The sequence below is a fragment of the Capricornis sumatraensis genome, chromosome 8 (genome assembly GCF_032405125.1).
Source record: "Capricornis sumatraensis isolate serow.1 chromosome 8, serow.2, whole genome shotgun sequence".
NCBI lineage: Eukaryota > Metazoa > Chordata > Mammalia > Artiodactyla > Bovidae > Capricornis > Capricornis sumatraensis.
Genome location: NC_091076.1, coordinates 92,374,537 through 92,399,993, shown reverse-complemented (window position 1 = coordinate 92,399,993; position 25,457 = coordinate 92,374,537). Strand labels below are relative to the sequence as shown.

The following is a 25,457-nucleotide window of genomic DNA, read 5'->3' as shown; positions in this document are numbered from 1 at the left end:
TTCTAAGCTTGCTCCTCCTTCTGAGTTTTCGCTACTTTGATGATCACTGCAGGGGTGGATGTTATGGATGCTGTTAGAAAGAGGCACCCTGGTGGCCAGTTGGAACTAGATGTGGGCAGTTTTGTGGCAGGTTGTCCCAGAGAGGTTGCCAGGTCGATTCTCCAGCTCAGGCTCCAAAGTGTGATTGGTGTTGGGTGGCAGCATAGGAACGATGCCCATAGCTATCTCTGGGGTGAGTTTTGATTCCATACAGTTTCTGAGTAGTGTCCCTGGGGATGGGATGCAGAAGTAGAAGAGATACTGGTTTGTGTTGAGGCGTCGGGGGTGAGGGGCGGGGGAGGGCAGAAGCAGAAATGCTCCTAATTCATATTGTGTTGTTCAGTCACTAAGTCGTGTCCGTGTCGGACTCTGCAACCCCACACACTGAAGCACACCAGGGGAACAGAAAAAAAACAGAAATAGTCCCGATCCATATGAAGGGCAAAGGGGCAAACAGAAGTGGTTCCAATCTGCATTTATGGAAGGATGGGGAGAGCTAAGGCAGAAGTGATCCGGTTCTGTATTTGGCATCAGAGAATAGAGCAGGTTCTGGTTGGGGAGGGGAGAGGCAGGGCAGAGGCGGAGGTTGGGGTTGAGCCAAAGGCGAAGCGTGCTGGTTAACAGCTGGGAGATAGAGCTCTTTCCACCCAGTAGCCGCCAGAGAGCCCTTCTGATAGCGACTCCATCATCTTCCCATCTCAGAATGTCCCTAACAGTCGGGCTACCAGAACTGACTTGGCCTTAAAGCGCCGAGAGGCTTCTCTGGGCTAGCAAATGCTGAAGACTGGTCCACGCAGCCTCACGTGCATATTCACTCACACCATGCTTTTCCTTTCTCAGTTCTGCACACACAGCCTTCTGCCCTGTCGCAACGCTCTGCCACTCGACTCCCCTCGGGGCGCCAGGAACCCGCGATGACGCGGTCGGCGGGCCTGGCCTTAAAGAGTTCCCGGCCGGGCTCCGCCTAGCCGGCAGCCGGCTCCACCCTAAGCCTAAGTCCCAGGCTGCCACCGACTCCTCCCAGAGCTGCGAACTACAAGTCCCGCCATCCTTCGCGCGCTTTCTCCCGCCTCTCCCGCGCCCTAAGCCGGCGCTGCCAGTGAGTGGGCCTAGAGCACCTCCCATTGGTCTCTCTGCCCTGTCAGTCACCTGAGAGTACTGAGGGGCGGGTCAGAGGTGGAGATCCGGATCCGGAGCGGCTGAAAGGCGGAAGTGGAGGCCGGAGCCTGGGACACCGCCGGGGGGAGAGGAGCGGAGCCTGTCCGAGCCCCGGCCCCAAGTAACGCCGCCGCCCCGGAGCCGCCGTGAGTGTGCCTGACCTGGGACCCAGTGTCTCTTTCGTGTTGAAGCCTCTCCGGGGCAGCCTTTCCTCCCGCCCAACCCTGGTTAGGGAGATACTGATCCCTCCCCCGATCCGTAGCCCCTTCTTAAGGGACTCCCCAGGCGTCGAGCCAAAGCTGGGAGATCTCTTCTTTCCTTCCCTTATCTGCTCTTCCTGAGCCTTTGGAAATCTCTGTGGCTCTTCTCTGGCCTGTCTGGTCCGATTGTGGGAGGGAGAGCCCCTAAGTTCTTCTCTCTCTGCTCCCAGAATTGGAGGAATCTTTGTCAGGTGTGAAGGATCTTGTCCCCCTTCTCTTTCAGAGGTAGCCCGGAGTGTTGTCTGTCGCCTTTTTCCTGCCCCTCTCTCCCCATACCATAAAAACAGTTGTCCCTCCAGCCCTGGAAGAATTTTATCTCGATTTCCTGGGGCTGGGGCGGGGTGGGGGTGGGGGTCCTGGGTGAGACTGCTCCCACAACTCCTTAACTTCCTCTCTCTCCTGAAGCCAGAGAGCCACCCAGGATCTCAGCAGAGTTTAAAGTCTGGATCACTCTTTAGGAATGAGCTGTCTTCTTGTCTTGCCCCCTCAGCCCCTGTTCTCTAGTTGTGTTCTTCTCTTGAGTGTATCGCTCACTCTTCCTGCCTCTGAACAATTTAGCTGAGGTTTGCTCAATCCTAGCTACAGATCACATAGATCAGGGTGGCTCTGCCCATTCATTATCTTCTCTCTCCCCTCCTCCTCCCCACTTGCTGGAGTCCCAGCCCTGTCCTCCCAGAGCACGTGAGTGGTTCCAAGCTGCCTCAGAGGGGACTGCTCCTCCTGGGACTGCTGTCTGTTGGTCTTTAGGGAAGAGGGAAAAGACCAAAAAATAAAGAGTCTGGAACTAAAGAGTCCTGGGCTATCTCTTCCCATCCCTATACAGGCACACTTACCTCCTTGATCAACAGGTCTCACCACTTTTAGTCCCAGGGTCTATTTCCATTCCCCTCTGGGCTTGATCATGTAAATCATAGATTACAGAGAATTAAGTTGAGGTCACAGTAGCACCTCTGGGTTCTTAATGTGTTCATTTTTTGTAGCCCAAGGAATTCCTATGCATGGCAGAAAGTGCTGATTTCTCCTAGCTTCTCCGAGCGACGGCCTGTACTGACATCTGATCCTTGTCCACTGCTTAGGACTTAGGTGTGTGAAATGGCTGCTGTCTCAGACCAAGCTGGGAGGTTCTTTGTTATGTGGCCAAAGTACAGGCCAGAGACTGTACCTTAATGAGTGCAACCTGACTCTGAAGGCCATGACTGACCCTTGCTATCTACAGTGGAGGAAGGGAGGGAAGGCCATGCAATCTTTGGGAATTTCTGAAGCTCTTCAGTGTTCTGGGCCATCTTTACTGCCCTTGGATGCTCCTTACAAGTGTTCCAGTTGTTTTGCCTTGAGATCTTTTTGACCTCTTTTGGACAGTGTCCGACTCCTATGAACTTTCGAGCTAGACCTAGGATGCACTTATTTTATTTTTTATTGAACAACAAAAAAACCTTGTTAGTGTCAACAGTCAGGTCACAAGCTCTCTCTGTCTCTCTGAACTTCTTTGGAGATTGCTGGAGACTTCTGTGACTAACCTAGTTTCTCTAGTCTGGCCAGTCTGTGTTCCTGAGGGGCAAAGCCAGAGAAGCTGGCTGCTCGCTGGCCATTGGTCTCTGACCAAACTTACCTCCTCAGTATTGGGGTGTAGTTTCTGGAACTCTGGGAGTCCTGGGATGAGGCTAGCTAGCTTTCTGAGGAGACCTTCTTTGTTTGGGCTTGGGCTCCCAGCTCTGATTCTAAAGCAGGCTTTTGAAGGAGAAGCTCTCCCTTTCAGAGAGACAGGAAGGCATTAGTGTCCTGGGTTAGGCATGTACTTCTGTCATCCAGAGATTATAGAGTCCAAGCAGAGATCTGACACTGCTTGGCAGAGAGAGGGAGGGCTGTGTGTGGGACAGAAGCCCATCCCCTCTGATGCCCTTCTTCTCTTGTCTTGCCTCTGAGAAACAGTAGGCCTTTTTCTGCCTTTATACCGTGGAAGGGTGGTAACAACTAATTTTTTATAAATCAGTTTAAAGTTGCCAAGTTCTTTTCACACGTGTTCCTCACAAGAGTGCTGGAAGATTGTGGGACTTGTATGTCCACTTTAGAGACGATGTTGAAGGAACTTAAGTTGCTAGCCTTAGATTACACAGTCGGAAGAAGGTCGAACTGGGTCTGTTTTGGGATTTGATGTGCCTCATCTTCCCTAATAGCGGGTCCTCCTTTGTTCTGTTTTTGGAAGGAATGAACATTCGGATGGGCAAGCAGTGGCCCAGGTGCAGACCCTTTAGCATCCTCACCAGTGACAACCTCCTCTGAGTCTGGTTTTCTGCCCCACCCTCACCCTACCCTCCTGTCTTCTTTCACCCCTGTTTCTGGGGACCATGGCAGTTATGAGTCCCAAGTCAGGACCCTTCAGGGCTTGAGAGTGCATGCATCTGCATGCCATTAATTTCTTGGGAATCTGAAAGTCATGATGGCTGGAAAATGAAAGCAAAAGTGAGTGGACTCGTGGTCCCTCTGGGCAGGGTGAAGGGCACAGAGAGGTGGCGGAGCCAGCCTCTGCTTAGCCTCCCGATTCTCCCCTGGTGCTGCCTACTGCTTACAGTGGGAAGAATGTGGCAGTCCACCAGGGGCTCCTTTCACTGGAGTTTACATGGAAACACAGAATAAGGTCAGATATTTAAATTCAGCCCCACCAACCAAGTACTTCTCAAAAGGACCCTTCTTCCTCTAACCCTTGCCTGGTAAACAGAGGTGGTGTGGTGGGGTGGAAGGCACGAGAGCTTTAGAGTCAACCAGGCCTGAGTTGTCATCTGGACTCCCTCATGTACCAGCTGTGTGGCCTTGGACTTGTTGACCTCTCTGAGCCTCTCTTTCTTCCAGTAAAATGGGGATACAAAATATCTTGCCAAAGTGGGAACAAAGGGGACAAAGAAGTTAGTCTGTTCCCTGGCACAGAATAGATACTCACAAGGTCCATGGGGTTTTGAAGGTACATCGTAATTTATCCCTAGGATTCTGAGTCAGTGTTTCTGCCAGTTTTTACTGTGATACCTGGTGCTTGGCTGGATGGTTGCCATGTTGTCTCATTCCGTGGATGGGGAACAGAATTGATGCAGGTTGTGTTCCCATTTTACAGAAGAGAATGCTGAGGCCCTGATTCTGCTCCTCCCACTGGGGGTTCTCAGACCCACTGGATACTCAGAGTCATGGATCTTTGCATCTCCTAGGGACTTCAGTCTTACTCAGTTTTAGACGTTTTTATATTCAAACAATCCTGAATCTATTATAGATTGGAATGCAAAGTCTGCATATATTTAAGCTAAAACAGGAAACTTGAGGACAATATTTTCGTTCCTGCAGGCTGCTTTGGGTTCAATTCCCAGATTTCTGGGCTTTTGCATTTTCTCTCGCCTGAGTTGAGTCAGGGATACTTTTGCTGGGGCCATCTGAGAAGTATCACTTCAGATAAGATTTGTAAACCAGGATGTCCCCCAACCCAGGTAATAGTGCTTTCAAGAGCCTTGACAGAGTAGAACTGGAGTATTTCTTTTTTTTTTTTTGGAGTGTTTCTTAAGAAGTTCTCTGCGTTAATAGCTTGGTACTGTAGACGGTTGGTTTTCAGAGTAACTATCCCATCCCCTGTATATAGGAACAATCATCCAAATAAAAGCTACATTTTTGAATTGTGCTTCCTGTGTGCAAGGACAGACTGACTGCATTCAGTCCCCAGGTTATGGTGGAGTGAGTGGCAGAGCAGGAGGAAAGTTGAAAGTCTGTGCTCGGGCCCCTCCTCACCCCGTCTCTGGGTGAACTGTGCGCTTTTCCCTTTGCGTAGAAGGGCCTTCTCCACCTCCCGCCTGTGAGCCGCAGTGCCCAGCTTTTCTCTCAAAGCGCAGCTGGAACATCACTTCTCTGTGAAGCCCTCCTCTCCCGAGGGAGTCTGAGGGCTTTCCTCTTGCTTGTGCTTTCCTTTCATTGCTTGTGGTCTGCCTCGTCTAGCGGATGAGCCCCGTGGGGGCACCAGTTGTGGCCTATTCTATCTCTGTGCCATCCTGGCACCCAGCATAGCAGCCCCCCCACCGTGGTTGTCCAAGGAAAGGGCAGACATTCAGACCCGCCCTTGAAGCAGATGGCAGCCTGTTTCCTCTAACTCACCCAGCGAGGATGCGGTGAGCCTGGCCCTCTGATCCATTTCTTTGTCCAGCCGCCACATAGTTGCTCAGAGATAGGAAAGCAGACAGGTAAACAGGATGAATGCTACAGTACAGGTAACAGGAGGGGCAGAGACAGGCCACCAACTCAGTTTCTAGAGGGTAGAGCTCTCCGGATATCACGTCCCACACAAGCTTTCATCGGAAAAGGGCATGGCCGTGGCCGTCCATGGTCCACTGACTGCCTCCCAGCGCCCATGCACCTGGTCGCTGTGCCCCGTGGCTGTGTGTGGTGGTGGGGCAGTGCTGACCCCAGGCCAGGGTTTGGCAAGGGTTGATGGAAGTGAACTCGGCTCTGGTCCCTGGGTCCTTGCTTGCACGTCTGCACAAGGCTCATTCTTGTAAGAGTGGGCCTGAGAAAGTGGTGTTGGCAGAAAAATTGCAAGGGTCCTAGAGTTTTCACCCAAACTGCACACCCCCCCCACTCCCACATGGTTTCCACTGTGATTAATATCTTACATTAGTATTGTACATGTGTTACAATTAATGAACCGGTTATGCATTATTGTTAACTAAAGTCCACAGTTTATTCACAGTTGCCTTTTTATAAAAGTTAATTACTTGGTTGATCTGGCGGTGCCAGGTCTTGGTTGCGGCACACAGGGTCTTCGGTCTTCACTGTGGCGTGCAAGCTCTTAGTTGCAGCCTGTAGGGTCTAGTTCCCTGACCGGGGATTGAACCTGGGCCCTCTGCATTGGGAGCGAAGAATCTTACCACTGGACTGCCAGGGAAATCCCACATTTCCTTGTTTTTTATCTAGTATTCTTTTTCTGTTCCAGGATCCCATACAGGACACCGTGTTACCTTCAGTTGTTATATCTCCGTAGGTTCCTCTCAGCTGTACATGTTTTTAGACTCTCCTTGTTCTTGATGACCTGGACGGTTTTGAGGAATATTGGTCAGATATTTTATAGCATATCTTTCAGTTGGGATTGGCCTAGTATTTTCCTCACGGCCATACTGGGGCTGTGAGTTTTGGGGAGGAAGACCACGGGGCTAAAGTGCCGTTCTCACCACATCGTATCAAGGACGCGTCCGCTCTGCGCCGGCTGAGGTGTTTGTCGGGCTTTCCCGCGTCATCATCTCCCCTGCCCCTTTTCGTGCTCTCCTCCTTGGAAGGAAGCCCCTCTGAGAAGTCCACACTGGAGAGGTGGGGAGTTATGCTCCTCGCCTCCCTGGCAGAGGATCTATATGGGTTGTTTCAAACTCTCGTACACAAAAGATTTGGCTCTTCTCCCCCATTGATGTATTCAATGAGTTATATCAGTATGGACTCGTGGGTGTTTATTTTACACTGTGGTTTATAATCCAGTGCTACTTTATTGTTCAGGTTGTCCCAGCTTTGGTCGCTGGGAGCTCTTTCAGCTCCCTTTGACCTACCCCCATCCTCTAGGGGTGTTTTGGTTTTCAGTTTTGTAAGCACTTCCTTACTTTTTGGCACTGCAGGGTGCTCCAGGCTTACCTTGTGTGTTTCCTGGCCTGGTCCTGGAATCAGCTGGCTCTGCAGGGCCCCTCCTTTTTAGCAAATGCTTCCTCTCAGCTGCGTTGATATGGAGTTATATGGTTGGGCTCAAGTTATTTCTCCTCTTGATGGTTAGTCATAGTTGCTGAAGCCTCCAGGGGCAGGTGAGGTGGAACTGCACCTGGGAAATCCAGCCCGGGAGACTCCTGGGAGCTGACCCCAATGGCCAGCAGCTGCTTCTCCATACTTCTCCTACCCTCTGCCTGATGCTTTTTAACTGAGCCCAAAATGGTTGGATTTGGTATATACTTTGGAATTTACTATCCATTTGGAAGGATGAGGTTCATAACCATTCCTGTTTTTCAGGTACTAAGTTCTCCAGCCAAACCTTCCAGAACTCTTGAGTCTGGTAGGTGAGTCCCTGTGGTCCAGGCCAGCATTCTATTGCTGTCATTCAGAAACAGACCTCCTCTTTGGGAGGGCTTGCACAGGGTTTGTGGCTCCAGGCAGGCTCAAGGCAGGCTGTCACTTTGAGCTGTGATCCTGAATCACTGAATAGCTTAAATCCTTCCGTTGTTGTGTCATCCCTCTGAAGATGTGTAGCCTGCTGGAAACACTAACTTGGGACCTGAACAGGAGTTGGTTTACAAGCCTCTTGCCTTCTATTCAGAGCTCCATGTGTGTCCCCTTCAGGTGGCTCTGTCAGAAGCATCCCAGGCGTGGGGGAGGGCGTGGGTGGCCTCCCGAACCCTGGCTACTCTACTAGTCATCAGATTGCTCTCTGTGCGGCTCTGAAGGCTGTGGTGATTAATGACACCAGTTTCCAAATCTCTAGCATTTGCAGCCTGGTGTTTTAAAAGGAACTCTCGTGTCTTTGTCAGCTGTCCTAGCGCTGTCCCCTCCCCCTCTCCACAACTGAACTACTTCTTCCCTTTCCTGAAAGAGGCTCTGAGATGGAAGGAACGCCGTTTGGCTTTACGATGTTTCATGTTGTGGGACTTTTATTTTTTTTTAAGAGTTCTTGTTTGCCTGGTTGGGGGCTTTCACTCAATGTTGATTTTTTTTTTTTTTTTTTTGGACAATGGTGGTGGTCCCCACCCTCTGTTCTCCTGGCTTTGGAAGTCAGTCTCCAGAGAATACAAGGTTATGGGTGTTTACAGGACAGAGGACATCAGCAGTGAGCTGGTCCTTTTTCTCAGGCCCTGGGGGAAGTTGTTGTCTTAGTCCATTTGGGCAGCTGTACAAAATTACAGCAGACTGGGTGACTTACAGACAAAGAAATTTACTTCTCACACTTCTGGAAGCTGGAAGTCCAAGATCAGGGGCCCAGCATGGTGGGGTTCTGGTGGAGGCCCTCTTCCAGGTTGCAGACTGCCCACCTCTGGCTGTGTCCTTGTGTGCTGGAAGAGGCAGGGGAGTTCTCTGGGAGTCTCTTTCATTAATAAAAGGGCACTCATCCCACTCATGAGGGCTCTGCCCTCACAGCCTCACCTCCCAAAGGCCCCACCTCCAAACACCATCCCAGTGGGCATTAGGGTTTCAACATAGGCATTTGGGAGAGGAACAGAAGTATTCAGAGTCAAGCTGTTGTCCTCCTCAGCACGCTCTCCAGATGATGGGCACTGATACACGGGGTCCGGGAAAACTGGAAGCAAAAGCAATACGTGAATAAATAGTGTTGGAACGTTTGGTGGAGGACTCCGCTTTGTTGGGACCTCCCCGCCACAAATGTTTACAGGGAGAGCTCTCCCTGCGTCAGCTCGCCCTCAGGTGCTTGGTGGAGTCTTTTCTGCATGCTTCCCCAGCAGCCCTGGGAGATCGGTGGTGCTAATCTCTGTTTTGCACGTGAGGAGGTGGGTTCAGTGATGCAGTACAGACTCACCCTAGGAACTGGCAACACTCAGACCTGAAGTTTGTCTGACTCCAGCCCTCGTGCTCTTCACCCCTGTGCAGATGGAACCTAAGAGGTTCTGTCTGGACTGTGGAAGCATCTCTTCCTCTGGGCTATGGCTCTGTTGAGGGATACGAACCGTATGGCAGATGGGTGTGTGTCGCAGCCTTGAGCTACCCCATTCGCTCGCCAGACCTAACCAGTCTGTATGTGCCTCGCAGGCTCGGTTCACCACACTGATGCACACCCACTGTGCGTCAAGTTTGATGTTATGCGCTGTTAAAACAAAGAGAAACCCATAGTCTGCCTTTGAGAATTTTATATTACGATCGTTTCATCTGCAACAATGCCCTTAGTTTCTCTCTCTTTCTCACTTCCAGCCCTCAAGCCCCCAAGTTCTCCAGCCTCTTGCCACCGACCACAGTCATGAAAATAGGGCCATGAAATAGAAGTGTGATTCACTCATTGAAACCTGTTGAGACCCATGCATTGCCTGACTTCTTCCCCTCACCCGTCGACATTTTGTACGACAAAAATTTAACAAAGGAGAGATCAGCCTAAAATGCTGTTCTTTGGGATGCAGACTCCCTGGAGCAGCCATCATCCCTCAGACCCCACAGCAGGAACTTTGACCTTGTTTCTTGGTGGCTGGGCAGCCTCTGACCATAGCGAGTGGGATGTCTGAGCAGGAGGAATTTGGCTTGCTAGATCTAATACCTGATTCTTTTCCCCTGCTTGCCTGTGAAGCATGACCTCTGCCCTCTGCTCTCTGTTGAGAAGCTAAGGGCAAAACAAAGCGGGGCAGTCACTTAAACCGGCTTTCTTTCTTTCCTTTTTTTTTTTTTTTTCATTAAGGACAGGAAGGGTTTGTGAGAGGTGTCAGTTGTTGGTATGAGTAGCTCAGTAGGCAAGTGTTGCTGATGACCCTGACTTTCAGCAAAGGTTTTTGGAGGCTTTTCTGGCCTGGGGCTGCCGTGGAAGCAGCCGCTGTCCAGGCATGTACTCCTGGCTCCTGCAGAGACCTTCCCAAGACAGAGGACTCAGTGGGCCCTGCGTTGTTGAGATCCTAATTAGCGCTGTCTTAGGAAATGAACTGTAGGAGCATGAGCAGCTCAGACAGAGGAATCGTGAGGCTTGTGGGTTGGCCGGTATCCTACACCCATTCTGACTGGCTTCCATGTGACTCAGACTCCATCCTGGGACCATAGTAGGTATAGGCTGGGATGAGGGAGGAAGCTTGCCCGGCTCTCTTCTTTGTGTTCCACCCAGCCCTGGCAGGTGAAGAACCGGGGATGGAGTGAGGGTGGGGAGCCACCACACCGCCTTCGTCCCATCCCCCCTCCCCTGTAGCTGGATGCAGAGGGGTTTGTGCCACCAAAAAAGCATCAGACTTCCAATTGGGCTTTTGCTTGAGGCTTCTTAGAGAGCTGCCCTACATGGGGCCAGAGATTCTGACATAGCCTTGAGGACTGAGGTGTGCTGAGCTGGAGGCCAGGCCGTCTTAGGGAGAGTCTCTTAGTGGCTGTGGTAGGCCCGTGCACCTCCAGGACCTCTTCAAATCAGTAGGCAGGACAAGCCTCACCTGGTGTAGCTGCTGGCAGACCCCTGTCTGTCTGGCCTTCCTTACCACCCTGCCACCCAAGTGACCAGCAGAGAACCCTAGCACTGCCCCTGGGTCCCAGGGCCCTTGGATGGATGGTATGGACGGGCACACTGGCCGGGCCGTGTCAGCAGATCCCGGTAGATAAGCCCCCGCCCCTCAGCAGCCTTTTTGCCCATGGGCACAGGAAGAGAGGGCCTGGAGGTTTCCATCCAGCGCTGACTCTGCCGTCCGCCTCTCCAGGGAGACCATCTGTGGTCGAGGGCTGAGAAAGCAGCTTGGAGATTGGGGAAAGATTTCTTGGGGCTCTTGCTGGGGCCGGGCATGGGGAGGCCAGGGCTCCGACCTCAGGGGTGGCTTTCATCCAGCTCCTCCTGGCATCTGTGCTGAGCGATACTGCCAGCCTCCCCTACCAGGGAGAGGGCTGCAGGAGCAGCCACACTGTCCGGGCTGCTCCTTGGCACGGCTCCAGACACGGGAAGGCCCATGCAGTCACGTGTAACCAGGGTGTGTGCCTCTTGGCGTCCCTGCATGCGGTCCCTTCGGCAGGTGTTGGTATAGCTGGTGGACCCTGTGCTCACAGCCTCACTGCGGTGCAGGGGTCTAGGCCCCCAACTCCGTGGAGTCTCCCTGTTGGAAGAGAAGAGGGGAAACTGCTCCCGGTTGAGGGAGATGGGCGGGCTGGGGCAGATTCCACGGCCTGTCCCAGCAGTAGGACTCTCCCCTCTCACTCCCTCTGAGTCCCCCTCTGGGATGATTTCTCTCCCTGTCCCCTGGACAGGGAGTCACGTGCTGTGACTGTAAAGGCAGTACCCCTTCCCTCTCCTCCTGCTTCCATCTCCCCCAAGCCCCTTCCTTCCTTGTGGGATGAGATTGCAGCCCTGGCCCGACACACCGTCACATTCTCCCCAGATCTCAACCTGCGTGCACTGCTAAGCTTCTGGCTTCCAGGGCCCAGCTTCCTCTATTACACACTCCAGATGAGACTCAGGCCCTCGGTGTGGTGATTCCACACAGTTGCCAGTGGTCACGCAGGGAGGACATGCCTCTCTTTGAGTCCACCCCTAAACCCTTTTCCCTCTGGACTGCTTGGGGAGTGCAGAGAGTCTCACCGCTGTAACCTCTTTCTCCACACTGAAAAGACATCAGCGTCGGCTTTTCCATGAAGCTTTAAACAACCTTAAAATTCTTAAACCCACAATTAAGTACAAACCATAAGTATGTTCTTAATATGTATGCAGCAGGCACATTTGTTTATGTTGAATCCTACCATCTCGCCCCTTGTTTGTTTGGGTATCTTTGCTCTCTTGGTCCTCTTCTAATTCAGACAGCATTTTTTTGATTCCCTTTACTCTGCATCTTGTAATACTAAAATATAAAATATTTTATCTATAGGGGAGTTATATAGGTCTCATGTTTCTAAACTTTTAAGTTTTCATTGCTGTATGCAAAATTCTGTACCAGCAGCATTTTAAATCTTTTCATTGACATGTAACTTATATACAGAGAAACTTACAAGTCTTAAGTGCATTTTTGCTTGTGTAGACATCCATGTGGGTGCGCCTGGTGGCTCAGTGGTAAAGAATCCACCTGCCAGTGCAGGAGATGCAGGTTTGATCCCTGGGTTGGGAAGCTCCCCTGGAGAAGGAAATGGCAGCCCACTCCAGTACTCCTGCCTGGAGAATCCCATGGACGGAGGAGAGCCTGATGGGCTCCCGTCCTGCTTCAGCTGCTGTGTAGTTGCTAAGTTGCATCTGACTCTCTGTGGCCTTGTGGGCTGTGGGCTGCAGCCTAAGCTCTTGCCCACAGACTGTAGCCTGGAGCCCCTGGAGACGCAGAAGAGTTGAACACAATTTAGCAACTGAACAACAACAGACATTCATGTGTCTGCCTCCCAAATCAAGATACAGAACTTTTCCATCCAACAGCATGCTTTTTTTTAGTTTGATACAAAACTCCTTTTTCCACAGTTAAAAGCCATATTTTGGTGGCCCTGTTACTCTTGGTGGCTGTAGCGACATTATTAATATTCTTGGGCTTTCTGTCTCTGATTGGGGAGCCTTGCTGGAGTTATAATCCTGGGCTCGGGCTCTGCCACCACCCAACTGTGACCCTGGGCAGGTCACTTCGCCTCCCCTTCACCTCCTCTGTGATTGTGAAGAGAAGCATTGAGCTTTGACAACCAGTGAGTCAAAGCTAGTTAGTTAGGCTGTTAGTGGTGTGACAACCTTGCTGTTCACAAGTCCCTCACCTTCAGGAGGATACTGTGCCATGCACTCTGCATGTTGTTTCATTTAATCTTGTTTTATTTAGCAATGCTGTGTGATTGGTGTTAGGTAATACCATTTACTAGATAAGGGACAAGGGACTGAAGCTGACAGCGGTCACTCGTCTGACTTGGCCAAGGTCACTCAGGCTTTAACCAAACCCAGTTCAGCCTCCCAAGTCCTGACTGCTAGTAGTGCCAGGAGAGGGCGTGGCGCCTCCTGTGGATCTTGACTCCTGTCTCTCTGGATCTGCCACCAGCTGGAGGCCTGGGTAGTCCTGCTGTGCGTCTGCCCTCTGGTCCTGGGTGCCAGTCTTGGTGGTTCTGGTTTTCCCCTGTGCTTTTAAGTCTAGGGGTGAATCAGCTCCCCTGCCGATCTGAGCTTTTTAATGTCTTACACCTTAGATTTAAAAAAGAAATTTGTGTTTATTTTATTTTGGCTCTGCTGGGTCTTCGTTGCCGCTGCTTTCTCTGGTTGTGGTGTGCAGGCTTCTCGTCGCAGGGGCTTCTCTTGTTATGGAGCATGGGCTCAGTAGTTGTGCATGGGCTTAGTTGTTCTAAGGTTTGTGAGGTCTTCCCAGACCAGGGATCAAACCCGTGTCCCCTTCACTGGCAGGCTGATTCTTAACCACTGGATCACCAGGGAAGTCCCCCCACCTTACCTTTTGAACCTAATTACCTCTCCTACCTTCCCTGATTTGCTCATTCTCCTTCAGCTAACAGGTTGCTTCTGCTGTCCTCTTGCCCAATTCTCACCGTGTTAAATATTCAGGAATGCTTTTATCCAGAGTAAAGTATAGCTGAAGAGTCACTGGCCAGCACCCCCCAACCCCCAAGGCTAACCTTGAGTAAGCAAGTCTAGAGTCTCAGCCCAGCCTCTGGCCAAAACGAAATCTGGTTTCCCTAATCTGCTCACTATCCACGCTGTGCTGGGACTCTCAGCTAGAGGAAGTTTCTGAAGCAAACAGGAAGTTCGAGAGACACCCACCAGCTGGAATTGCTCACTCTTTACCAGGAAGGACAGAGCGTATCAAGTGGGTGACTTAATGGATTAGAGAAGGGAGAGGTGAACTTTTCGAGTATGGATGCTGGGGGCAAGGGTGACACTCCAGCAGCATCTGGTGTCTTGGAGAGGGCTTCAGGTGTTGGGTAGAGCCAAGAGCCAGTCCCCACCCCCAGCTTGCTCCACCTGTACTGTCCACAGTACCCAGCTGGGGGCGCCTTTCTGTCTCATTTTCCTCCCTCCTTCCTGTGCCAGCTGCAACTCTTGGGCTTAAATCAGCCACGTAGAATCACTTAGGGAACTTATTTTTATTTTATCATTTTTGGGTTTTGGCCATGCTTCACAGCTTGTGGGATCTTAGTTCACTGACCAGGGATTGAACCTGGGCTCTTAGCAGTGAAAGCGCTGAGTCCTAACCACTGGACTGCCAGGGAATTACTAGGAAACTTATTTTATCTTTTGTTGTTATGTTTTGTTTTTTTAATTAATTAATTTTTTTTGGCTGCTCCAAGTCTCAGTTGCATCATGCTGGAGCTTTCATGGTGGTGCACAGGCTCTGGAGTGTATGGACTTCAGTAGCTGCAGAGTGCAGGGTTAATTGCCCTAAGACATGTGGGGTTCCTCGATCAGGGATGGAACCCAAGTCTCTTGCATTGGAAGGCAGATTCTTAACCACTGGACCACTCGGAAAGTCCCAAAGAGACTTATTTTAAAAAACACTGATTTCTAGACTCCACTCCTAGAGATTCTAGATTCAGTTGGTCAACCCTATTTTCTAAACCTAGTGGGTGATTCTGATGGAAAAAAGTTTGAGATCCACTGACCTGGTGGCTTAGACAGTAGAATCTGCCTGCAATTCAGGAGACTCAGGTTTGGTCCCTGGGTCGGGAAGATCCCCTGGAGAAGGGAATGGCTACTCACTCCAGTATTCTTGCCTGGAGAATTCCATGGACAGAGGAGCCTGGCGGGCTACAGTCTACAGCAGAGTCGGACACAACTGGGTGACGAAGCATGCGTGCACTGAGCAAGACCTAAGTGTCTAGAGGTCAGAACAGCAGCATCCTGCTCTTTTTTTCCCTCTTTCTCTTACCCCCTTGGTTTCAGGCTGGGCTGGGCATGTACCTGTTAGGCCTGTTCATGGGCCAGAATGTTTAGGAGCTCGGATCCCTTCTGCCCTTTCATGTGCCCCATGGAGAAAGGTGTAGGGTATCTCTGCCCTCACAGTCTCTCCCAATTGCCTTGAAGATTGGGAGTGATGCATGTTCTAGTGGCCTCTGAATGAACCAAGTTCTGATATGGAGCATGGGGGTGGTGGGTGGCTGGGTCATGGTGAGAAAGGGCCCTCACAGTGGGTCTGAAGCTCGACACATTTCAGGAGCTTCATGAAAATATCCAGGAGGAAATTCATTCCACTCATGTGTTTTTTCTGGTGCTGGAGAAACTGGTTATATATATATATATATGTATATACACACACACATACATGTTTTGGCCTATTCTATACCTTATAAGAAACTTTGACCATAACTTCAGCTCTTCAAGAGACCTGGATGGATTTCGGTCTGAAAGAAGACTGACTTTTACTGTGTCATTTTGGGTTAGAATGCCACCACTTGACTGCACCTATGGGTAATCTAGCTGCTGGTTCAGGAGGAAAGGTTCCCAGACAGAAGCCCAGTTCAGTGAATTCACCTTTACCACCTGCCGGGGGTCCATCTCTGATTTCCCAGTCTTGGGAGGGGAGGGCCTAGGGCTTCCTGGGGCCTTGGAGTATGGCCTTTGCCTGTCTCAGGCACCTCCATGTCTCAGTGTGCCCTTGGTGACAAAATCAACTTCCTCTGTGCCTTAGTGTCTGGGAAGGTTCAAGACCTTGGCTCATGTGATCACTGAGTGGGGCCAGGAAAACCACGAGGCAACAGGCCATAAAAAAAATGCTGTGTGTGCCTGCTCAGGTGTCTCTGCAAGGCAGGACTGGCATCCAGGAAGAACATGTCCCCAGCCAGTTTGTACTAGGCAGAGCACCTGCAGCGAGCTATAAAGTGCAGACGCCAGGCCCTTCTCCAGCCTATACCGGAACCTCCGGGGGCTGACTGCACGAGTGGTTTTGTTGTGTAGACTGGGTTGAGAACCACTGCATAAAAATTATATGTCTCTTCTTCTGACTTGTTTAAAAAAATCAGAGTTGTCTGGGCAGGTTTGGAAACCCACTGGCTTGATAAGAGCAAGACTTAAGTGTTACCTCTGTTTTTCTTGGCTTGTGAGTGCTGCTTACCCCCCACCCCAGTAACCCTCAGCTCCGGCTGTTTTGGTTTTCTTGGAATTGTGTCTTCACCTCCTGTTCCCCTTTCCCCACTCATTCATACCTCCTTCTCCAGTGCCCTAGCCGCTCTCTGTTGCTGGGCCAAGATCACGCATCACGTGGACTCGTGGTACTAACCAGCCCGTAATTCCACTGTGGTTTCACACTGTCGCTGTCACCTGGCCCTGGGCAGCTCCTCCCACTGGTGGCAAAAGTACACAGGGACTTCAGGGTGGCTGCGATTGGCAGCCAGAGCCAGCCCTTGCTGGGCCAGGAAACTACTGCCACAAAAGGAGAGTCTCATTCACCCAGCCGCTCAAAACCAAACACAGAGGGAGGGCATTGCCTCCACAGTGCCCCCTACAGCAGGGACTGTAGCTGGCATCCAGGTTCCCTCACCACATTCTGGGTGGCTCTGAGCAGGGCAGTTAACACCTGAGCAGCAGGCTATATCTGAAAAATAGGAGATGGTTTTAAAGGAGATGTTGGTTGTGCAGTTGTTCAGTAAATGTCAGCTGTCTCTGAAAACCATTTCATTTGCTGAGCGCTCTTTGAATTCCCTGTTTGTTCAGAACACTGAGAGGAAGGCGACAAAAGAGCCGAAAGCACAGACCTGGCCTCAAGGGCGCAGTGTAGGGTCTTGCCAATATCACTGATTGGGGTGAAAAGAGAAAGCATCTAAAACTAGAAAATATTTCAAAACTAGCATTTCTTGTCACCAAGTGAGGACTCCCCCCCGTACTTCCTTCCGTGTGCTCTTGGGAAATAGGTGGCCCCCGCTTCAAACCTCTTTTCCTTTAGAGCCATCCAGAAAGGAAACTCTTGTTCCTGGTTAGTGAATCACTCTTCCTGAAGCTCACTTTTTAAGCGAGTTGCTGGGAGAACTTGGACGTGGAGAAACGATTTGAGGTTGCACAAAGTGAGCCCTTTGTGCCTGCTTCTCACATGAGCACAGACCACTGCTTCTCACAAACACCCCCCTCTTCATTCACACCCCCTCCTTTGACTGGCGGGGAACGTGCTCCCCGTGCTCAGGGGCCAGTCGGGCTGTCTTGCTCTGAAACCCTTCCTGCATAGACTCTGTCCTGCAAAGGGCAGCCTCATCCAAACCTTTTCTTCTCAGCTTAGGTTCAGATGCCCCACAGAGTCTTCAGGATACAATACCTACTCACAGAGCTCGTTTGTCAGACATTCTGTGTACGTTCTCATACCAGTTAATCTTCTAGAAGCTTCTGGAGATGGGCGCCTCAGCCTTCTTTTCAGTCCCAACCACCACTAACAGAGTGACTAAGATGTCAGTGTAGGAACACCAGCTCCGGGTGGGGTGGGGGATACGCAGGTCTTGGCTCCTGTGTTTGTCTCTGCCCATCCACACCTCCCCCCTTGCCCTCCTCCATGTCACCCTCTGACTCTGCCAGCAGAGAATGGAACTGTGGTCTCTATTTAAAAGGGAAATTTGGCAGCCCTTCTGACTGCCAGCAGAGCTGGCTGGCTGTGGTGTGTGTTTGGTTTTGTGTGTGTTTGGTTTTTTAATGTGTGTGAGACTTCTGGGCCATCAGAAATGAGAGAGCTGGTGAGGGGCGGGGGGAGAGGCTCAGGAGGAGGGAGTGAAATGAAGCTTTGATTCCAGCGCACAGTCCAGCCTCAGATTGAGAAAGTTGGTCAGTCCTTCTGGAGATGACAGGACAGAACGACTCTTTTGATAACAACTTGCACCTGGCCGGGCCCTGGTCTCTAAATGCTCACAAGGTTGACCAAGCACCTTGTCTAAGAAGCTTTCCACGGGGACTCCCCGCTCCCTGGTTGGCCTCACCTCCCACTCTGGCTTTGCTTAGAGGCGGGCTGTGATCTGAGCTGCCAGGCCAGAGGTCCATTGTTGTTGAGCTAGATCCTAGAATCTTCTGAGCCAGTTTTCGATGCCCCATGTTGCCTGTTGACTTACCCATCAGTCACCAGGCTGGCAGATGCCCATTCCTTTCCTTTGGGCGTTAACTTGTATGTGAATGTACATTTCTGGGGTTGGGAAGTCAGTGTGTTTGCTGAGAACTGTGAGCCTAGAGTTGGGTGGCCACTTTTCTCTTTACCATCAGATGGTTGTAGGGCCAAGAGATGTGAGTTACAGCCTAGTAAGGGCTCGTGTCCTAACTTCTGGAAGAGTGGGGCAGGATGTAGGGGGAGAGGGGAGGCAGTCAGCCAGGTCGTCAGGGAGGGCGGAGGGAGTGACCTGTGGTTTAAGAGGGGCTCACTGGGCCACAGTCTTTGTACTAACCCAGTACTTCTGATCTCTCTCTTATAGTTGGAGTCCCCCTCCCCACTAAGTGCCTCTTTGCATAGCACCGGCCCCTGCCCCCACGCTCACTGGTACCACTACAGCGGGACGGGCCATGGCGGGTCGGGGAGGCGCAGCACGACCGAACGGACCAGCTGCTGGGAACAAGATCTGTCAGTTTAAGCTGGTCCTGCTGGGGGAGTCCGCAGTGGGCAAATCCAGCCTCGTCCTCCGCTTCGTCAAGGGTCAGTTCCACGAGTACCAGGAGAGCACAATTGGAGGTGAGTGGGCCCGAGGGCAGGGACGGTGGTCTCAGGGAAGTGGAAGAAATGCCTGGGCATCGAGGAGAAGGGACACTTAACTGCCCACAGGCTAAGCATGCCTCGGGCAGCAGCAGCTCGCCTCCCCTAAACCCTGGGATTGAATCCAGCAGCTGGTCTCCATGTCTGTGTCCCAACAGACATTTAGTGAGAATAATCTGATAGACTAAAACCGCCTTCTTCCCCTGGTTCCACCTCTTGGTTTACTTGATGTGGCCCAAGGTACACCCCCACCGACCTGGGATGGGAGGGCTCCATGTGGGTCTCTGAGGATTGTTATCTTCTTAACACAACCAGGCACTGCATCAACCCTGGAATGGGGAAATGGCCTTGTGAGAGGGCTGGTGTTTCTGAAGCTGACCTTTAGCCCTTCTTGAGCTCAGAACCTGTCACTGATTTCCTAGTGATTTCCTAGCATGTAGCTTGTGACGGTCTGGTCTCAGCCTCCTGCCTCAGTGGCTAGTATACTCCTCGAGGGGCTGGGGCTGACCCTGGGCTTGAGTCATCCTTTTTCTACCCTCTTGGTTTGGTAGGAGGTTTCCAGGCAGCTGGAAACAGAATGGGCCGTGTCAGCAGTCTTCGGCTGCCTCCTCAGCACTCCAGTCAGGAGCCGAGAGGGGGAAGTGAGGCAGTGCCGCAGGCCCCTCAGGGAGGTGTGGGGCGGGTGGCCGCGGAGGGCCAGCTTCCTCCACAGAGCTGCCCGGAGTCCTCTGCTGGCTCTCCGCCTGCCAGTCCAGCTCCAAGACTCTTCCTTCAAAGCACATGCACAGGTGCCCAGTATTCCCCTGCCTCCTCCGGCCAAAGATAGGGTCACTGTGTTCCCTGAAGGTCGAGCCAGTCAGGAGTGAGTTGAGGGCAAAGCCAAGGGTGGCGGCAGCCGGCGTGCCTGGAGGTGGCAGGGGCGGCGGTGGGAAGCCAGTCACCCAGCCTCTGCCTGGCAGTAGCACGGCGTGTACTTCATTCTTCCCCAACATAGCTGAACGTGTGAGAGTGTCCTCAGGACACCAAAGGCCAGCGACACCCCTGGGCTGGAGCAGAGAGAGGGGCTCGGAGTGTTCTCTGATGGGAGAGCAGAGGAGGGCGTTGGGCCCACCCTATTATGCTTGGAGCCCGGTTTCTCTGGTAGTCTTCCTCTCCTGCCCCTGCTGCTGCCCTTCAGGGACAGCTTCTGCAATAGCTTCCCTTCTCCTCCCACTCCCGCCTGGCTGGGTCTGTAAAGCCTGTGCAGCCCCGGCCCCCTCGACACACACAAGCACCAGCTCTGCCTGCCGTGCTCAGCTGCTCTGGCTGCCAGCTTGGGGGTTTTCGGTGCCCCCCTCAGCAGCAGGCTCTGAGCGCCAGCGCCTGGATGGCTCAGCACAGATGTGTGGGGGTGTCTTCTCAGCTCTTCCGCACCTGGTAACACCGCCTTCCCTCTTCCAGCGGCCTTCCTCACACAGACCGTCTGCTTGGACGACACAACAGTCAAGTTTGAGATCTGGGACACAGCTGGACAGGAGCGGTATCACAGCCTGGCCCCCATGTACTATCGGGGGGCCCAGGCTGCCATCGTGGTCTACGACATCACCAACACAGTAAAGACTTTCTCTTGCTTCTCCACCCTTTGTTCCTGTTTGGGGTGTGGGCACATTTTCCTCTGGTGTTGGCGGGTGTCTCTCCAGAATCTTTAGGGTGGTGGCATCTTAGACACCTGGGCACTGTCAGCTCCAGCCTCTCCAGCGAGCGGCCCTGGGCAGAAGGCCCGCTCTGTCCTGCTGACGCTCTGGCCCTGTTTCCCCAGGATACCTTTGCACGGGCCAAGAACTGGGTGAAGGAGTTACAGAGGCAGGCCAGCCCCAACATCGTCATTGCGCTTGCAGGCAACAAGGCGGACCTGGCCAGCAAGAGAGCCGTGGAGTTCCAGGTGGGGGACAGAGCAGACTTGGAGGAAGGACAAGCTGGCTGCACTAGGCTTCCCCAGGCTGCTCGGGCTTTGCGAAGGACTGCCATGGGTGGTGGTAGGGGAGCTTCTGTCCGAGTCCCCTCACGGCTCGAGCACAGCCTAAAGGGAGTGTCGTCTGCCGCTCTGCCTTCTGTGTTCATCAGGGTTGGATGTGTGTGTGTGTGTGTAGATAGCAGAAGCTTCAGCTTACTTTTTCTGTAAACTGACTTTTTAACAAAACAGTAAAAAACTTTTGTTTTTAAAACACGTGCACATCGGAAATTTTTCACAGTACAGGAAAGTGTATAGGATGAAATTTGGGTCTCTAACCCTAGAAAGTCAGTCCCCCTCCCCACAACTTCCTCTCAGTTTCTTGTCTTTTTGGAAAATATACACAAGTCCTGTTGTTGTTCAGTCGATAAATCGTGTCCGACTCTTTGTGACCCCATGAACTGCAGCACGCCAGGCTTCCCTGTCCTTCACTATCTCCTTGAGTTTGCTCAAACTCATGTCCATTGAGTTTGCCATCCAACCATCTCATCCTCTGTCACCCTCTTCTCTTGCCCTCAATCTTTCCCAGCTTCAGGGTGTTTTCCAGTGAGTTGGCTCTTTGCATCAGGCCAGTGAATCTCTTTCTTTACATACTGTGTGGTTTTTTTTAACCAGTTCCCACCTGATGGATTTCTAGGCTGTGTGTAATTACAAAAGACTAGAAACAGTGCCGTAGTCAACATCCACATACTTTTGTCCAAGTGTGTGAGTGTATTTATTTGTAGGATAACTTTCTAGAAGTATTTTCTAGCCTAGTAATTTTGAAAAGCAAGAGGGCAGAACTGGGGCCCATGGATACTTGAGTCAGACATCTGCTGGTGTGTGTGAGCTGAGAGGTGCTGTGTGTGATGCGGAGAACTCAGAACAGGGGCGCCTTGGGCCTGAAGCCTGCTGCATCGTGTCTGTCGTATGGAAGACACTCATCGGGGACCGTTGTTCTCCTGGGTCCCAGCCCCTGCCAGTGTTTCCCTCCCACTCATTTTCTCACCTCTGTCCAAATCAGGAAGCACAAGCGTATGCAGAGGACAACAGTTTGCTGTTCATGGAGACATCAGCAAAGACTGCGATGAACGTGAATGAAATTTTCATGGCAATAGGTAAGTGGCCTCTGTTCCCTTCCCCCAGCCAGGGTGTATTACTTGCTTGCTGTCCTGTCGTAGGTCTGTGGGGTCCCTTCATCAACAGATCTTTTACCATTTTTAGTACTTTGATAAAATTGTTCTCTTTTTCATCTCTCAGATAAATACAGTTCACTCCAGGAATTTCTAAAACCTGAGCCCACGTCTCAGCACTTCAGTTCCAGACCCTTTATTGTACCACCATCTAAAACTATACATCACCAGCTCCCTACCCACTACTTAGGATTTTTTCCCCCCTCCTTTGGCTCTAGAGTCATCCTGTGTGGGTTTGAATCCTCACTCTCCCACTTATTAAACTCTGTGGTCCTGGGAGAGTTATTTAACCCCTCTTCGTCTCAGTTTTCTGAAAGACCCAGAACGCACTTGGCGCATAGCAGTGAAGCCATCAGTATGCTGGGTATCACTGATTGGGTGGTACCCAAGTGGCCTTGGGAAGAGTGCTGGGGTTCCCTCACAAACACACATCTTCCTGTTCCTCTCCCAACAGCTAAGAAGCTTCCCAAGAATGAACCCCAGAATGCAGCTGGTGCTCCGGGCCGGAACCGAGGCGTGGACCTCCAGGAGAACAACCCCGCCAGCCGGAGCCAGTGCTGCAGCAACTGAGCCCCCCTTGCCTGCCCACTGCCCCCACCTCCTCCGCCTCAACGACCCGACTGGAATCCACTCTAACCAATCGCACTTAACGACTCGGGCCACCACTGGGGGGGCAGGGGGAGGGGTCCACCATGATTTCTCCGTATCATTTTGATCATAGGCCGGAGTGAGTTATTCCACCTGCACCTTTCTGTACAAATACTAATTCAATTTTAAGTCTTAAGTCACTTTTTTAATATATATGATCTGCTCTTCCCATTTCCTGCCCTTTCTACTGCTCTCCCCTCTTCTGCTGGTAGTAGCCACGTGCCCCTGTTCCACCCCCACCCTGGTGTGTGGGGAGGCAGGGGTTGGATCAGTTACCCTTCTTCCCCTCTTGCTGATTAGCGGGCTCAGCAGGAGCATCCATATCCTTACTGTGTCTGGAGTGTGCTTGGTTCTGGGTGGCGGGGCAGGCCCTTGGGGCCAGGGAAGGGAGAGGCAGCTCTTCCCTCAGCTGGCAGTCATCAGGCTGCAGCGCCCGCCTTACCCCCCAACTCACAGCTGGGAGAGAACCCACAGCATTACCACAGCATTATTGTGACAGCCACGAACCCATTGCTCATAGCCCTCTTCCCCCTCGTCCTTGGTCACCCTGACCTCTGGCTCTGAGCCCTGTTCTGACCAAATCACGATGATGAGTATTTGGGGGTGGGTGGGTAAGGGGGGGTAGTGGGAGGGAATGGAACCAACTTTTTCTGTATTTTGTATTGTATGTTTTCTTCAACATGTAACCAATCAGTATCTTGTCAATATAGTCAGCCGATCGACCTCCCGCTTGTCTTCCTTGTCTTTCTCTCTCTGGCAGAGTTTATCAGGCCATAGCCTCTCCAGCTTCCTTGAAGTTAATTTCACATGAACCTCTAAATCTTCTTAAACAAAAGCGTTCTTCCCCATCTAAAGTGAGGGGATGTTGGTGGTCATGGTAACCAAGAGAGAGAGGCCAGCTGTTACCAGCTCTAACCGGGTGGCATGGGGTAAGAGTGAGCTGAGGCTGAATCTCACCAAGATGAAAGTTGAGGGTCCAGCATTTGCCTCTCCTCAACCCCCTCCAGATTTTATTGGGGCATGTGCAGTCTATATTTGAAAATAATTGTTCTCTCAACACCAGAAACAGCCTCTTTGGGGTTTCTTGACTAGTCTGTACTAGGCTGGTGAGGGAATGGGGTCCTCTCACCCTTTTCCCTGAAGAGGAAGGAACACCCCAAGACCTTTGGAAACTTGGCTAGTCCTAAGGCCAAGATAGCAGCTCCACACCAGATCCAAGTCACCCGGTTCCCGGTCTCTCCCGGGGCCTTGTGCTGGTCCTGCAGTCCAGTGATGATGGGGCCCTTTCAGCTCTCTGCTGCTCCCTGCTGGAGCTGCTGGTCCAAGCAGTGAGCCGAGCTGAGTGAAACAACACTGCCCACTGTCCCTCCAGCTTCCCCCCAGGGCCTGATTTATGATAGGCCACCACCTTGAGGTGCCTTTCCTTCCCCTCTGGGCCCTCCCCTTGGCCTTCTACCTTTGTTCAACTTCCACCTCTGATCCCAGCCCCAAGAAAAGACCACGGACACTGAAGCTGTTGCTCACTACGGTGGTTGTTTACTGGGTCAGGCTAGTTTCTTAGAGCCACGGCTTCTGAATCTCGAGGCGGGTCCTGTTTGAGCCTCAGAGGGAGGCAGTGGCCGGCACTGGCCACGGACACACAGCTGGCCGGAGGGCGTCAGGCAGCAAGTCATGGCAGTGGGATCCAGGTCCGGTGGTAGTGACATTTGCTGGTGCACCTTCTGCGCCACGCGGAAGCCAGTCCCATCCGGGTTGCAGCCCTCCAGTTGTCGCTGGCCAGTCACCACCAGGCATCCGCTGTTCACCTGAACCAACAGCTCCTCGGGGGTGAAGCCATGGGCATACAGTTTCATCTGGAAGCCATCCTCCGGGTGGACGTTGTCCCGCACAGCTGCCACCTCCTCCATGAGCCGCTGCACCGGTAGAGTGGCCACCTGGTTCTGTTCAGTAAAGGCCACGCTGGGACATCGGGAGGCCGACTGGCTCCCGCTAGGGAGACTGCCACCGACCCGCTGCATCCGAGTGAGCAACTGCTGTTGGGCTCGAGGCTCAGAACTTAGCGGCCTGTCGGAGCTGGGGGGCGGGGCCTCGTGGCCCGGCGTCGTTACACTAGCGCTGCGCGCTGCCCTGAGCAGCTCTGAGCAGGGCGCTCCCTTGGCTTCCAGAGAGGTTTGGTTCCGCTGAGTTTGAGGTCAGCTCTGCTCCGGGAGTTGGTGATGGACAGGGAGGCCTGGCGTGCTGCGATTCATGGGGTCGTAAAGAGTCGAACACGACTGAGCGACTGAACTGAACTGAACTGAACTGAACTGCATGTCCTACCTCCACGGGTCAGGTTGGCAGCTGCTCTGTAGCCTCTTGCTGCTGCTTTTATCCCAGATCCTGCTCCTTTTTTGGTCAGGGGTCTGTCCTACCTCCATCACAGGGCCGGGCGGCCAGGGCTGTGACCCAACAAAAGAGGTTGGCAGCGCTTGAGCCTGACCCTGCAGCGGTCACTAGCATGGAGTGAAGATGAGATTGAGCCATGAGACTCTTGCTCTTCTGTGAATCAGGCCTTGGGGCAAGGAGGACTGCCCCCGAACAGAGCCATCAGTGTCACCACGGGGTCACTGGTTCTTGTAATATCCTACAGTTCTCTGACCACATACGAACCTGTACTAGGAGACGAACGCGTCTTTCTGGTTTCCTTCATTCATCCTACCCTCGGCCTATCGCGGCAGGCTCAGAGCTGGGCTCTGGGACCACAAAGATGAAGACGTGGGCCCTGACTGGGAGGTGCCCACGGTGTGCGTGTATAGCACGTCCCATGCTCCCTCATCCCCACCTCAGGAGCCTTTTTCCTGACCCTGGCCATTACTCTGACGCTCAGTGCTTTTAATAATAAACCTCTTTTTGTTGAAGTATAAGTTAACACAGAGAAAAG

The 25,457-nt window shown here is 52.2% G+C and overlaps 2 protein-coding genes across 2 annotated transcripts; one reads left to right on the top strand and one right to left on the bottom strand.

Moving 5' to 3' along the window:
- Nucleotides 1-1,231: 1,231 nt before the first annotated feature.
- On the top strand, nt 1,232-23,116 carry RAB5C (RAB5C, member RAS oncogene family). The gene is made up of 6 exons (XM_068976581.1): nt 1,232-1,343; nt 18,453-18,706; nt 20,168-20,319; nt 20,526-20,648; nt 21,721-21,814; nt 22,344-23,116. The coding sequence occupies exons 2-6, from the start codon at nt 18,541-18,543 to the stop codon at nt 22,457-22,459; spliced, it is 651 nt and encodes a 216-aa protein (XP_068832682.1). The 5' UTR covers nt 1,232-1,343; nt 18,453-18,540; the 3' UTR covers nt 22,460-23,116.
- Nucleotides 23,117-24,081: 965 nt separating this feature from the next.
- On the bottom strand, nt 24,082-24,555 carry HSPB9 (heat shock protein family B (small) member 9). Its single transcript, XM_068975853.1, has one exon. The coding sequence runs from the start codon at nt 24,553-24,555 to the stop codon at nt 24,082-24,084; it is 474 nt and encodes a 157-aa protein (XP_068831954.1).
- Between the last annotated feature and the right edge of the window lie 902 nt (nt 24,556-25,457).

What these genes read in the sequence shown, in the direction of transcription:
- RAB5C (XM_068976581.1), top strand. Translation starts at nt 18,541, where the DNA reads ATGGCGGGTCGGGGAGGCGCAGCACGACCGAACGGACCAGCTGCTGGG. An exon ending in TCTACGACATCACCAACACA is followed by an intron (nt 20,320 to 20,525) that starts GTAAAGACTTTC and finishes CTGTTTCCCCAG; the next exon opens with GATACCTTTGCACGGGCCAA. An exon ending in AGAGAGCCGTGGAGTTCCAG is followed by an intron (nt 20,649 to 21,720) that starts GTGGGGGACAGA and finishes TGTCCAAATCAG; the next exon opens with GAAGCACAAGCGTATGCAGA.
- HSPB9 (XM_068975853.1), bottom strand. Translation starts at nt 24,555, where the DNA reads ATGCAGCGGGTCGGTGGCAGTCTCCCTAGCGGGAGCCAGTCGGCCTCC.